This window comes from Myxine glutinosa, chromosome 3, assembly GCF_964187855.1.
Source record: "Myxine glutinosa chromosome 3, kmMyxGlut1.1, whole genome shotgun sequence".
Lineage (NCBI taxonomy): Eukaryota > Metazoa > Chordata > Myxini > Myxiniformes > Myxinidae > Myxine > Myxine glutinosa.
This window is the reverse complement of record NC_136263.1, coordinates 156,182,983-156,198,061: the sequence shown is the minus strand read 5'-3', so window position 1 is coordinate 156,198,061 and position 15,079 is coordinate 156,182,983. Positions and strand designations below refer to the sequence as shown.

Below are 15,079 nucleotides of genomic sequence, written 5' to 3'. Positions count from 1 at the left end.
ATCGTCTCTATTACGTCATCCACCATCTTCGTCAGTCCTTTGTGTACCATTTTACATTCTTTCTTAGTCACTCGATTGTTGCGTGATTCCCCTGGGTTAATACCAGAAAATCATGGATACCTTTGAGACACGTGGCCGAAGAAATCGGGGGTTAAACCTTCGCTTTCCACACTTTATTGCGTGCTGAGCGGTTTTGCATGGTGTGGAAAGCAGCGTTACCTGACGTGATTTATGAGCCTGATTCAAGCCAAATTCGGCCTCGAATGATGCTCGGCCAATGGAGAAAAGACAATCTGACCAGGTTTGAAAGAAACAACCAAATATACAGCCTTTTATTACAAGGCAATAGGAAGAGACGAAGATGCAGCCTTATCAATTCTTACCTATATAAACCCAACAGGCACCTACACACACACACACACACACACACACACACACACACACACACACACACACACACACACACACACACACACACACACACACACACACACACACACACACACACGGGGAAGGACACACACCGGTTAATTCCTGTACCGGAAAGCGTGTAGATGCCGCCTTGGCTCCGTCAGCTCCCGCGCAACCCACGGTCGTCAGGGACGCTCAACTTTCAGGTTCAGCGCCCGAACGACGAACTTCAGCGCAGGTTGGATAAACTTCAGTGCAGGTTGGGCAAACTTCAGCGCAGGTAGGATGAACTTCAGCACAGGAACGACGACCTTCAGCGCCGGTTGGGCAAACTTCAGCGCAGGTAGGACGAACTTCAGCGCAGGAACGACGACCTTCAGCACAGGTTGGGCAAACTTCAGCGCAGGTAGGACGAACTGCAGCACAGGAATGACGGCGAGAGAGGGTTGAACACTTGCAGGTCGGCCGGATCAGAGAGGGTCGCAGGTCAGCGAAGAGAGAGGGGAGTCGACCAAGAAGAGAGGGCAAAAATGCGATGGGCGGGGTTTTTATCGGACCCGAAAAGCTTCCAGAATGTTCCACAGCCTCTCATTGGCTGAGGTTGGTCACGTGCAGACATTCAGTCCTTCCTCCTCCTAGGAAGGTTTCATTCCTCCTTCCCTCTTTCATTCGGGGAGGTTTCACAACCCACCATTGGTCGCTTGCTGGTGACGTGTCCACGACCCCTCATTGGTCACTTGCTGGTGACGTGAGCTTCGACCTGGTTGGTGGCCTGCTGGTGACGTGGGCGGTTCCTTCAGCCACGCCTAGCTGCACATCGTTTGAATTCCTGCGAAGCTTCAACGCATATTGGTGTGGATTATTACACAATGGGAAGGGGGTTAATCTTTACATTCAATAAGAAATAACTAACTACTGCAAGCTACATGTTGTCGTGCAATTAACTATAGGGGGTTTGCCTTTATGGCAAAACCGCAACAATATATATATATATATATATATATATATATATATATATATATATATATATATATATATATATATATATATATATATATATATATATAGATATATATACATACATATATATATATATATATATATATATATATATATATATATATACTGTATATATATATATATACATACATATATATATATACATATATATACAGTCACGTGAAAAGGTAAGTACACCCCATGTAAAGTTTTGACTTTTTCAACATATTTCAACATACAGCTATTTGATCTTCATTTCCACAATATTGATAGATGAAGGTGATATAATATAACAAATATCATGAAACATTTACATTTTGTAGTCCATTGTGTAATTAAAATAAACATAAATGCAAATTTCGCGTGTGGAAAAATTAAGTACCAAGATATTCTAGTGTTGTATTTTCAATTAATTTCCTGAAATTTGTAGAATTTGTTTTTCACTTGGAATTTGTGGTTTACCATGTGTAAATTTAGGTGGAAAAGTCAAATTTAATTCCAGGCTATAAGGCAACAAAAGGAGAACATTTTGAAAGGGGATGTAGATGTTCCATTAAGCACTGTTTATATATCTATATATATATATATATATCTATCTATCTATATATATATATATATATATATATATATATATATATATATATAGCCATGGCCAAAAATATTGGCACCCTTGCACTTTTTTCAAATAATGCACCATTTCTTCCAGACAATTGAATGAATGAATGAATGATCGTTTTAAGGCCATTTTCCCCGCTCGAGCGGGGGGTTAGCCTTGCGGGCCGCATGACAATCATGGTTCCCTGTTTGAGGCAATGTTTTTATGGCCGGATGCCCTTCCTGACGCCAACCCTTGGTCACGCTCTTACTGTGCGCAGGGATACGGTGTACCTATTCTAAACCGGGGAACACACCGTGATCATTCATCCCAGCAAGCTGGTACTCAATTTGCCGACCTCGGAAGGATGACAGGCTGAGTCAACCTCCCTGGCGTTAATTCAGCGATCGACCGGGATTCGAACCAAGGATCCTAGGATCCCAAGCCGGCACCCTAACTGCTAAGCCAACACCAACACCAGTTTCTGGACACTTCCAGACAATTGTTGAAATAAAAAAAATATTTTGGTATACACATGTGTATTTGGTTTACAGTGGTAAAAAAACACAAAAAACCTGAAAAAACTATTAAATCTTAGCTTATTACACACATAAATCCTAAAATGGCCCGGACAATATTATTGGCACCTTTTAGAAGTTGTTAGAAACAATTCGATTTCAAGGGGGTGATTCTCCTTTACTTTGGAATTAAACTCACCTGTGGTGAGTTGCAGGTGCCTCCAATATAAAAATTACTTATTCAACCAGTTTGAATGGAGAAAAGGAGTCATTCTGCTGTTTTGTGTCACTGTGTGTACTGCAATGAGCATGGAGAAAAGAACGAAAACCACAGAAATGTCTGAGGAGGTGAGACACAAGACTGTAGCCAATCATGGACAATCTCAAGGCTACAAGTCCATCTCCAGATACCTTGATGTTCCCGTGTCCACCATACGTAATGTTATCAGGAAGTTTAAGGCCCATGGCACTGTAGCCAACTTCCCTGGATGTGGCCACAAGAGAAAACTTGATCAAAGATTCCAGCGAAGGATTGTTCGAATGGTGGAGAAAGCACCTCGATCAACTGCCGGACAGATTCAAGCGGACCTTCAGATACAATGTACGACAGTTTCAACTTGCACCATCCTTCGCCAACTCATTCAAAGTGTGTTCCATGGTGGGAGACACAGGAGATCGCCACCTCTGAGAGAGATACATAGGAAAGCCCAACTGGAGTTTGCCAAAACAAACCTGAACAAGCCAAAATCCTTCTGGGAGAATGTGCTGTGGAGAAATGACACCAAATTAGAGCTTGTTGGTAAAGCACATCATCTCTATGTTTTTAGAAAACAAAATGAAGCCTATAAAGAAAATAACACTTTCCCTACAGTCAAACATGGAGGAGGTTCAGTTATTTTTTAGGGTTGCCTTGTTGCCTCTGGCACTGGGTGCTTTGAATGTGTGCATGACATCATGAAATCAGAAGACCAAGGCATTTTTGAGCGCAATGTTCATTCAACCCAGTGTCAGAAAGCTGGGACTCCGTCAAAGTTCATGGATCTTACAGCAGGATAATGATGCCAACCACACTTCAAAAAGCACCCAGGAATGGTTCAAGACAAAACGCTGGACTGTTCTGAAGTGGCCAGCAATGAGTCCAGATCTAAATCCCATTGAACACCTGTGGGGAGATCTGAAAACAGCAGTTGGGAGAAGGCACCCTTCAAATCTGGGAGAACTGGAGCAGTTTGCACAAGAAGAGTGGGCTAAACTGCCAGTAGAGAGGTGTAGGAATCTCATTCATGGCTATAGGAAGCACTTGACTGCAGTTATTTTGTCCAAACGCTGTGCTACCAAATATTAAGTCTCAGGTGTCAATAATTTTGTCAATGCCGTTTCTTTTTATTTTCTGATTTAAAAGGATATATTAAGTTCTGAATTTAAAAAAAGCTTCTGTAATATTAACAGCGAAATGAAGAATTGTGGAGACAAATACCTTTGTCAATTTCAACTTGTCGGCGCTCCCCTTATCAAGGGGGGGGGGGGGGTTAATCCCCTTGTCTTGTTATCTGGCCGACCCGAGTCCTGGAAGTTATATGCTCCTTACGGTCAGTATTAGGTAGGGTGATTGGTCAATTTAGTCCCAAATACCTAATTACTAACCCGACCGTAAAGCAGGGAAATAACTCCCGCCCGTACCACGGCTATTGGTGGAAACGCCGAGCGGATAGCGAGCCGCGATCCGGGCCGTTAACAGGGACTAAACCCGATTCTAGCGGTTTCAATCGTGCCACGTTTACCTAATGATAGAAAGGACGGATGCGATCGGACAAGAGGAAACCAAGAAAGTAGGAAGAACAAAAATGGGTTTATTACAATTTACTAGAAGAAGAGGAAACGAAAGGGTGTACAAGATAGGAAGAGGAAGAAGCAGAACACAGGGCAGTCTTAAAACAGTCTTATTCTAATACCCCAGACAAACGTACACACTCACACGGGGATTGTAGCTGGATTGTAGATGGATTGTAGATGGATTGTAGAGGGTCTGGCGGTGGGGTCTAGGCTCCGGTCCAGCGGGCGAAACCCCGCAGGCAGCTCCACGTATGGTTGAACGCGACCGGACCTTATATAACTGGGGGGGGGGGAAGCTGGTGTCCTATGCAGTGCCTTTGAAAAGGGAACACGTAAGCCAGCCGGGAGAAACAGCCAGGAAGCAAGCTACAGTGTTGTATGTCCTGGGGTTGTACTTCAGCAGGGAAAGGATGTGAGGAGGAGAGTGAAATGGCCAGGTATGGGAGAAAGGGAAGTATGAAGGTGGGTGTTTGAGTGTTCCACCATGTTTGTTTGGTGCTGTGGATTCTGGATGTGGAGGCGATTTTGTTATCGTAGTCTGCATTCGCACTGGCTGGGGGTGGGGGTATGTACGCATCCAGGTGTAGTTGCTGCATGTGGATGTGTATGTGCCCCTGCTGGCCCACCTTTGCTGACCGTATCAAGGTTGAAGGGCTGAAACGGGATGACGCTGAGGACCTCGACTGAGGACCCGGTCAGTGCGGCACACTTGTGACCAGGTGTGTTTTGAACTTATATATATATATATATATATATATATATATATATATATATATATATATATATATATATTGTTACGGAACCCAACGTCAGCCTATGGTTCCCCTTTGAGGGGGGATTAGTCCCCTCGCTTGTCACTGACCGACATGGTCCCTGAAGCTGCACCGCGACCTCCGGAAAGGCCGGTGAGCAGCTTCATTCGTGACCGCGGACAGGATGTTAATTTGCCGAGCGGATGGCAGCCGCGGCCCGAAACGTTAGCAAAGACTAGATCCGATTCTGAACGTTGGCCAAATCGTGCCACAGGTATTCAATTGGGAAAAGACAAAGACGGCGGATGTGAAGAAGAAGAAGACAAGAGGTAGGAAATACGAATAGGATTTATTACTATTTACAACCAAAAGAAACCAAGGAGAAGGAAGGATAATAAAATAAAGGCAGAAAGAGGGACGGACCAGAAGGACACAGTGAAACTTAGCTTACCTATGCAGTCTTAATTAATACCCAGGACAGAACAAACAAAGACGGACTCACACGAATGGGGAATTTGCAGGCAGGAATGGAAGGACTGGAATGGTTTGGGACGGCAGAGAAGGGGAGGAAGGCACGGAGCTGGCTGGAGCTTGATCCCGCACGGGACGTCGGGCTGGACCTCGACGGCCACCGATGCCACCTCAATCTGGCTCCTGCGGGGTAACGGGTCGAAGCTGCCTGGTGGAGCCCACGCTGCCTGGTGGAGTCAACGCTGCTTGTGGAGCCAAAGCTGCTGGTGGAGCCAAAACTGCTGGTGGAGCCAAACTGCTGGTGGAGCCAAACTGCTGGTGGAGCCAAACTGCTGGTGGAGCCAAAGCTGCTTCTCTGGCTCACCTCAGGACGCGTCTCCCTTCTTTCTCCGAGGGCTCGTCTCGACTCATCTGCCGTCTCTAGCGCAACTCTCGGTGGGGGCTGATGCAACGGGTTTTATAACCCCGCCCTCTTGAGCCATACCCACTCATTCTTGGTTGGTCGTAGGGGCTTCTTGGCTCCACCTCTTGATGATGGTGTGCGGGCCACGCCCTTCTTCTCCGAGTTGAAGCACATGGGCAATGGCGGCGAATGCAGTTGGCAATAGAGGCTTTGGGAATGGGGCTTTGGGAATGAAAATGAAAGGGGATCTATCTATTTGAATTCGGTGCAATGGAGTATTAATTAATGGAAGACAAAGCCTTAACCTAATACACAGAATAAGGAAATAACTACCAACAAGCAGGAAATCTATGATTGGCTAACGTGATTGTATATGACCTAATTAAGGGACGCCCTTTTGACCTTTATACACAACTGGAGGAAGGAGGGTGATATATGGTCATATATGGCCATATATGGCCATGCTCATATACTTATATACATATACATATACACATATACACATACACACATACACACATACACACATACACACATACACACATACACACATATATATATATATATATATATATATATATATATATATATCAGTCACTATGCGATTTCATACCATCAGTGGTGAACCGCCATTAAGGTATCCCATCCAGCTCTGCTGTACCTTAATGGGAGCGATAAGTGCCATCTGCCACATGGCACATTACCTCTGGTATCCACTCATTATATGGAATCCCCTGGATGCAGCCGGGAGCAAACCAATCCAAATATATGTGCAGTTCTCCAGCTTTCAATGAGCGCAAGTAATGACGTCACTGCCATGTACATACGCTCTGCCTGTCAAGCTCTCAAGAGAACCCTCTGACAGAGCAGAATTTTGAGCTTAGATCAGATACTGTCATAAGTGTATGTAAAACTCACAGTTACCGACCTGGTTTCGCCCTTTTGGGGCTCATCAGGGCAACGCAGTGAGTACTGCATACACTTATGACTCTGAAAACCTTTCGGTTATATACCAGTCACTATGCGATTTCATACCATCAGTGGTGAACCGCCATTAAGGTATCCCATCCAGCTATGCTGTACCTTAATGGGAGCGATAAGTGCCATCTGCCACATGGCACATTACCTCTGGTATCCACTCATTATATGGAATCCCCTGGATGCAGCCGGGAGCAAACCAATCCAAATATATGTTCAGGTCTCCAGCTTTCAATGAGCGCAAGTAATGACGTCACTGTCAGAGGGTTCTCTTGAGAGCTTGACAGGCAGAGCGTATGTACATGGCAGTGACGTCATTACTTGCGCTCATTGAAAGCTGGAGAACGGCACATATATTTGGATATATATATATATATATATATATATATATATATATATATGTATATATATATATATATATATATATAAACTACCAGTAAAAAGTTTAGGTACACCCAACATAATGTGTTTAATGTGCAAAGTGAGCATAAGATGTGAACAAAACTCTGACCAAAGATATATCTGCTTATCTACTGATAATATATTGTGCTTCAATGCATCTTTATTCTGTGAAACGTATGTTTAAAGCAATTTTTTGAAATAGGTCGAAAAGTGCAATACTAAATCCAAACCGAAACACGAATTTTAACTGGTTAAGCACTTTTAATAAACTGTTAGCGCATTCCTTCAATATATTGGAAATGGTACCTGGTGTTATCGTTTTTAAAAAAAATCTGTAAGCATTTTTTAATGAAACTGTAATCGTGCATTTGTGGTCGAAAACATTTTAAACTTAAAAAAAATTCTTCTATGAATCAAGAACTGCCAGGAACCTTTAACATAACCCCCTTTTCCCCATTGAAACAATGGCACGGCATACATTTGTGGGATTTTCATCCACATTCGCTGGAATTTCATCGACATTCCTGGATTATCGTCAGCATTCGCGGGATTTGCCTCACCATTTGGGAATTGGATTTTGGCGATTTGGGAACCAATCCCCCCCTTTTCCATTGAAACAATGCCCCCCCCCCCCTCCCCTCGTGGTTTCGCAATTCGTGGTTTTCCTCGTGGTTTTCCAGGAACGTATCCCCTGCGAATAGCGGGGTCTGACTGTGTATGTATATATAAAATAAATGTCCCCTACCTTCTCCACTGTTCCTTTTGTCCTGTAATGTCCTAATCCATTCAGTGTACTAGCTCTTCTACAAGCCTTGATTCAGTGTACAAATTAAGTTAAATTGATGATTTAACAGCAAACAATCATGATTTAACAGCCTGAACTAATGGAACAAATGTGGCAAAGTATTGGAAGAGGGTGGGGTGGGTTGGGACAGGGGTACCAGGGTAGGTGTGGATATTTCCTTTTCTGTAACAATGCAAGTCAACAATGTAAATCCAAACATGTAACAATGTAAATCCAAACTGGGTAATACATTATATGCTGGGTAATACAGGTGATATTCATTAATCGTTATGTTGTGTATCCTCTTTTTCACAATGGATATCCCTGGTGTGTTTACGCATGAGTGGGCCAAATGCTCGTGTCAAGTCCACTATCTGATGTGACACTTTCCTCTGCATGCCATGCTTCCAAAATCGCCTTCTGGCTTTATTGGGGGTCGCACCCAGAATGCTGATGTTGTCCAATAAGCAAATACATCCAGCTTTCAGCCCATGTTTGACAACGGCAGCTCTTCGTGTTAGTTACATTTGAAGGCCTTGTGGTCCTCTGTGAAATGTTGGCCTAAGGTTCTTCCTTTCTCTCCAATATATTCCGCCCCACATCCATGAGGCTATTGGAAAAACCTTTCCTTGCATCAGGTTCATCTATTGATGGAGAAACTGAATGGATCCCTCTTTCTTCTGGATACCATCATTACAATGGGTCCTAAAGGAGGTCAGTATACCATGTGTGGAGTTAGCCTTGGATGCCATACGCAGAGAGTTTGAAGAGCAAGGCAAAATGTCAGACTACATTCTCACTAGCAAAGTCGGCTGTGGTGGTATTTGAAGAGAGGGCAGAGGTGGAAGGGGAGCATAATTAGGAGACAGACTTAACAAGGTGCCACCAGGTTTTAGAGGAGAGCAACAAGTTTGAAAGTTCAATGTTGAGTTTGAACAGATGTTGTTTTCTGGCTCTCCTGTGTCGACACACTTGGTGCGGGCTTTGTGGAATGACTTTCGATTGCTGTTGGTCAGTTTTGCTTTACAGGAAGAGAAGGGAATTAGTTCCAGAGCAACTGCTTCACCACAGTGTTTAGTGTAGCATGGGCAGGAGGAAGGGTAAGATAACTGAAGACAAGATGGGATGGAGCTGTGCATAAGACAGAGCAAGATTCTGGAGAAGAATTGCCAGCCTGATTTAATATCAGGAGCTGTAGATATAGGAGACCAGTCCTGAAGAGAGATGGCTGCTTGCAGTCCTTGCCAATCTGTCTTCGTGAACTTGAGGACTCGCCGGCACTGAGGCAGTTCTCTGAGAATATCCACAGAGATGTTGACTCTTACAAGCTTATGAACAGATGAACTAATTGGAGCAGAGCAAGAGCAGGAGACATTTGCGGGGGGGTTTGTCATCACCAAGTCAAGATGGGAGGATTTGCCATTGGGTAAAATCCTGGTCAGGAAGTTTACAGATTGAGTTCGTCCTATGGAGTCGCAGAAGTCCTTTGACAAAATGCCCTGGCTGGTGAGAAAATGGGATGGGTGTAAGCTGGGAGAGTGTGGCATATTGTGGCAGCTGAGTGTGGTGGGACAAGTTGGAAGCTTTGAGGGGTATGTTGAGGAGTGATACAGAACGTGGGGACATAAAGTGGAGGGATGCTGAAGTGGGAGACACATAGAAGGGATGGGGACACAGGCTTGGCGGAGATGTATGTGAGAGTACTGATTTGGGGGGAGAAGGGGAGGGGTTGACACCCTATTAGGGGCATGTAGGAGACATGATTGTTGTGAATAGACAATCTCTGAAAACTGTACTCTAAAAATTCCCAAATTGGACATATGGAGACCATCATGGGATGGGATGAATTTTTGTTGTTGTTGAAAGCACGGAGATACTTTTGTATGTCTACTTATCTTATGTGCCTACAACTGCATTAGGTAGTTTTACTTTTTAAGTGGTGAATCCGCTTCAATATTTGACTGTGTCCTTCCTTCCATCCGTCCATCCATCCTTCAAAAATGAAGAAGAAGAACCTCATAACCTAGCGTGTTTAATTCTAAAGGGTTCTAAAGTGTAATTCTAAAGGGTAATTCTAAATGGTTCTAAAGGGTAATTTTAGAGGGTTATAAAGGGTAATTCTAAAGGTTTTCGTTTGTCTCTAGGCTTTGCCTATTTCATATAAAAAATTCCAAGCTGAATTACTCCCTTTGGACATGGGTGCAATTATTTTTATGAGCAATTGCTGATGAGGCTTTGCTTACAGTAGCATTTGTGACATTCTTTGCCAAGTAGTCTACATTCTGAAAATTACTTTCTTTCTATCTTGAGTGTTGACGTAGTGGCAATATTGATGTAGTGCAATATATTGATTACAGTTGTGGAACCAGAGTGCCAGAAAAGTTCTGCAACAACATACTTCTGGTATCGGGAAACCCTGGACATCTCCAACTCTATCTCAGAAGGAGGAGATCTGAACTGGCGTGTGACACTTTGCCTGCTTCTCGCATGGCTTGTTGTAGGACTTGCCATGATCCGTGGTATTCAGTCATCAGGAAAGGTGAGATTTTTTTCGTTTTTAATTTTTTTTGGGAGCCACCATGCAGATGTTCTCAAGGCCATGCTCCTTCACTCTAGATGCACCTGCATTTTTAGAGATGTGATTTTTGAAACAAAGTATGATCCCCAACAAGATTTGCACTTATCATACTTCTCTTTTCTCATTGCAACAATTGTCAATGTCATTGTGTCTCAATAATTTCTGAGTTGTATCTGACATCTCTCAGATGGTAAAGAAAGCATAAAAGCTTGTTACCCTGCGCTCGCGAAGCGAAATTCTGGGTTAAGCATTCAGTTACGTACATACATACGTGTCTGCATTTCAGTAAAGTAAAGTATGTGCCGTGTCTGCATTTTAAATATTCATTTTCTCGGCAACTGTTGGTCCGATTGACATAAAATTTCCACCATAGGAGGGCCTCCTCCTGTAGAATATTTTAGTGAATATTATGACGTCATATGTCAGGTGGTACAGGCGCCATCTTGGAAAAACGTTACCCCAAACCCAAACAATACCCAAATACGCCCAATACCCAAACATCTCTCCCAAACCACTCAATGGAAAAAATGGAAACATGGCTCATTGTCAAGTACTCACCATGGGGAATAAGATATGTTGATGATGATGTCATTGGTGCCTTAATTATGACGTCATAATTCGACAAGTACAACGCTTGATCTGATCAGTATGAATAAAACAAAATTTCCCCTGGAACTGTTAGTCCGATTGGCACGAAATTGTCAGAATATGAGCGACTCCTCCTGTGGAATTTTTAAAATGATAATTACGACGTCATATGTTACCTGGTACAGGCGCCATCTTGGAAAAATCGAAAAAAGGTTGCACCTCCATATCTCCAAAACCACTCCATGGAAAAAATTGAAACATGGCTCATTGTCAAGCTCTCTGCTTGGGGAACAAGATATGTTAATGATGATGTCATTGGTACTTTAATTATGACGTCATAATTCGACAAGTACAACGCTTGATTTGATCAGTATGGATTTTTTTCTCTGTAATTATTGGTCCGATTGACACGAAATTTTCACCATAGAAGGGTCTCCTCCTGGAGAATATTTAAATGATTATTATGATGTCATAGGTCACGTGGTACAGGCGCCATCTTGGAAAAACTTCGCACCCCTATATCTCTGAAACCACTCCATGGAAAAAATTGAGACCTGGTGCTCGTTGTCACCGACTCCCCATGGGGAATAACATAAGTAAAGGATGGTGTCATCGGTGCCTTCACTATCAATTCGACAAATACAACACTTATCCATCCGATCATTATTAATTTGTTTTCAGCAACTGTTGGTCTGATGGACACGAAATTTTCACCATCGGAGTGCCTCCTCCTTTAGAATATTTGATTGATAATTATGACGTCATAGGTCATGTGGTACAGGCGCCATCTTGGAAAAACCGAAAAACGTTGCACCTATATATCTCCAAAACCCCTCTATGGCAAAAATTGAAACGTGGCTCATTGTAAATAACTCCATATGGGGAATAGGTGTTGTTAACGATGACGTCATTGGTGCCATAATTATGATGTCATAATTCGACAGGGACAACGCTTAGTCTGATCAGTTGGAAATTTATTGAGCATGATCTATGCAACAATTATTTAGAGAATATAAATTTATGATGTCATCGCTCACGTGGTCTGACAGCGATATTGGATCAAAAAAAATAGAAACGTTCAAGAACAGAAGAGTTGGCTCACACCAAGCTGACTGCGCAGGGTAAGTATTCTATGAATACCATCTAGTTTGCAATTTGTTCTGACCATTCAAACAATGTATCCACAATAATAAAAGAGAAAGTATGTATGCATGCATGCATGTATGTATGTATGTATTATGTATGTATTATGTATGTGTGAGCATGTCAGTGTGTCTCCTCCATAACTCTAAAACCATTAAACCTAGCGGCCCAAAACTTTGCATGCATACCAAGAGAACGCCATGGGTGTGCATGAATTCAAAGTGGATATTTGGGTAAATTAAAACATCCCTTGTGAATCATCAAAAATAAAAAGCCTTACCAAGATGGTTGCATGTCATCTTGGTCAGCCCGCTGTCACCTTCAGGGGTCTGAAGCCACCATTTTGTTTTGGGCCTGCTAAACAATGACTTGGAACAGGCCACAACGGTTTCTGTATGATAAAGCGCTCAAAATGTATTTTTGCACTTTCCTCACTCATATCATTGAATGTCTGATATTCATACCTAGGAATCACTGTATACATATATTTTGTAGGTGCTATAGTTTTTAAATTATGAGCTTGGAACAATTGTATGCACTATATGATGCGATTTTTCCCTACTCCTCTGAGCTCCCAAGATTAATCCTGACGAAACCTTATAGGATCACTTTTTTTTTTACCATGATGCACCTTACTAGGCTTTTAAACTGTCATTTTCTCACAAGTCATAACTTGTAAACACACCTGCCAACACCTGTCGCCATCTCCGAAGGTAGATCCATAATACAATGCTTCAGAAAAAGCTCATTTTTTTTCAGATTTCAACCCAGATGCATATATATGAGTAATTGCTGAGATTGTAAGCTCTGATTGTCAAATATGGTATCAGATGTGAACTAGAACGATCCTCAGTAGAGAGTATACCTCCGCCTGATGAACAGTTCACGTTTTGTACCCCGAGTAGACCAGAAAATCACAATACAGAATCACATTTAATCAAAATCAATCACAGGAATCACCTAGGTCCAATCTTTCATACCCTGATCTACACCTCGTTTTTGGCCATATCACTCAATGGTGAAGAATCATTAATAAAATTCAAGTAGCCGGATCCGAATCCAGATCTTCACAAAAATCTAATCATTTCACCATGTACCAAGTTTAATCTGAATATTGTTACGTTTTTGGGTGGAGGGGTTAAAAAATGAAATACCTTATTTGAGATAGAATCCTGTAGATTAGAATGCTCCATACGCCACGAAGAACCCATCTCGATATACATAAGTAGGTCATCTGTCCGGGTAAGAGAGTTTGCATGTTTCTGGGGCTTAAAGGGCTTAAATTCTAGGGCTTAAAGATTAATTCCCCAGTGTGTAATTTGCCCCTGTGATCTTCCCTCCGTCTTTATTACAATTAAAAATCCTGCAAAACAACAACTATAACAAATGGACTCATTCGCTCACCACGCTGCCAGGTCCGACAAAGCCGGCGCATTTGCCAATCGGCACGGCACGTAAATTCTGCCTCACGGCCGCCGACGTCATCCGAACATTCCTGAACAGAGGTTGGACTCTGCCCCCGATGACTCGTGGCGAGGAGGCCATGCTCCAGCCTTTGTGATTGGTGGAGGCGCGATGGGATGATTGAGTAGAGCTCGGTGATTGGGGAGAGTGTGATGTCAGCATGGAAGATTCGAGAGCTGAAGTAAAAGAGAAGCAGTCGCGCCATCTTGCTCTTCTGGTCCTGGCTTTGATAGTGGGCAGCCGCATTTCCTCCTTGTTCCGGCTTGGTCGCGGGCGTGTGGTCTTTGGTTCGTGTGCACTCTTGGGAAAGAGCTGGTGAGAAACAGTGGTTTGGGACCGTCGGAACTACAAGGCACAAGATCAACGTCGGTGGTGGACTGGGTCCGCATCGTGTTTCCTCTGGAGTTTGAGGAGCGCGACACCGCACCATTTTGTGCGTTTCCCGCACGGTGGTTTGGAAGCGACGAGCGACCGGCAAGCTTTACCAGCCATTTGGGGACGCAAACCTGAGTGCCGGCGGATTACCAAAGCATTATTTATTTTCTGTTACTTTCGTTTTCCCCTTTTTGTATACGAGTCCGATGGAGACATCTCAAGTTAGGAAATCGTTTTTACCTCACATTCATTTTATTTGGGTTACAATTACTTTTAATAAATTCAATATTTGTGAATTTTACTTTTCTCGTCCTGGTTCATTTCTTTGTTTGTGGGTTTGAATTACCCCTGTGTGTGTTCCCGATCAGGTAAGACTTCGAACCTTCCCGTGCGTGTCACTTGTTACCCAACTCCGAGGCATATACCCAACTGTCACCAAGTTGGGTATATGCCTCGGAGTTAAATATCGTTTCGCTCTTTCGTCTTCTTGGGGTCTTAACCCCGGGGACACGATAATATGTTAAGGGTTAAGGGCGGAAAGTCTGGAAAACCCCAGGTGGGATGGGGGAACAGACGGACAGACAGACGGAGAGCAAACCTATACTCTGCTCCTGTGAAACTGGTCGGGACTAATAAGATCAGGCTATATGGTGCTGGTAGAAGAACTGGATGAAGGTAAAGTGAGAAAGACCCCAATAATAGTGAAACAGATGTGTAGAGGTTTAGCAAGTCAAGGTAAAGGATGTTTTTATGAACAGATTTAGATGGTTTTGCTCTTGATTTAA

The 15,079-nt window shown here is 43.1% G+C and overlaps 1 protein-coding gene across 1 annotated transcript in view; it reads left to right on the top strand.

Annotated features, from left to right (window-relative positions):
• Positions 1-15,079, top strand: part of LOC137424141 (sodium-dependent neutral amino acid transporter B(0)AT2-like) — a 92,744-nt gene that overhangs the window by 9,849 nt on the left and 67,816 nt on the right. Inside the window, 1 exon segment of the mRNA XM_068111607.2 lies at positions 10,504-10,685. Within this exon segment, the coding sequence (XP_067967708.2) occupies positions 10,504-10,685 (182 nt within the window).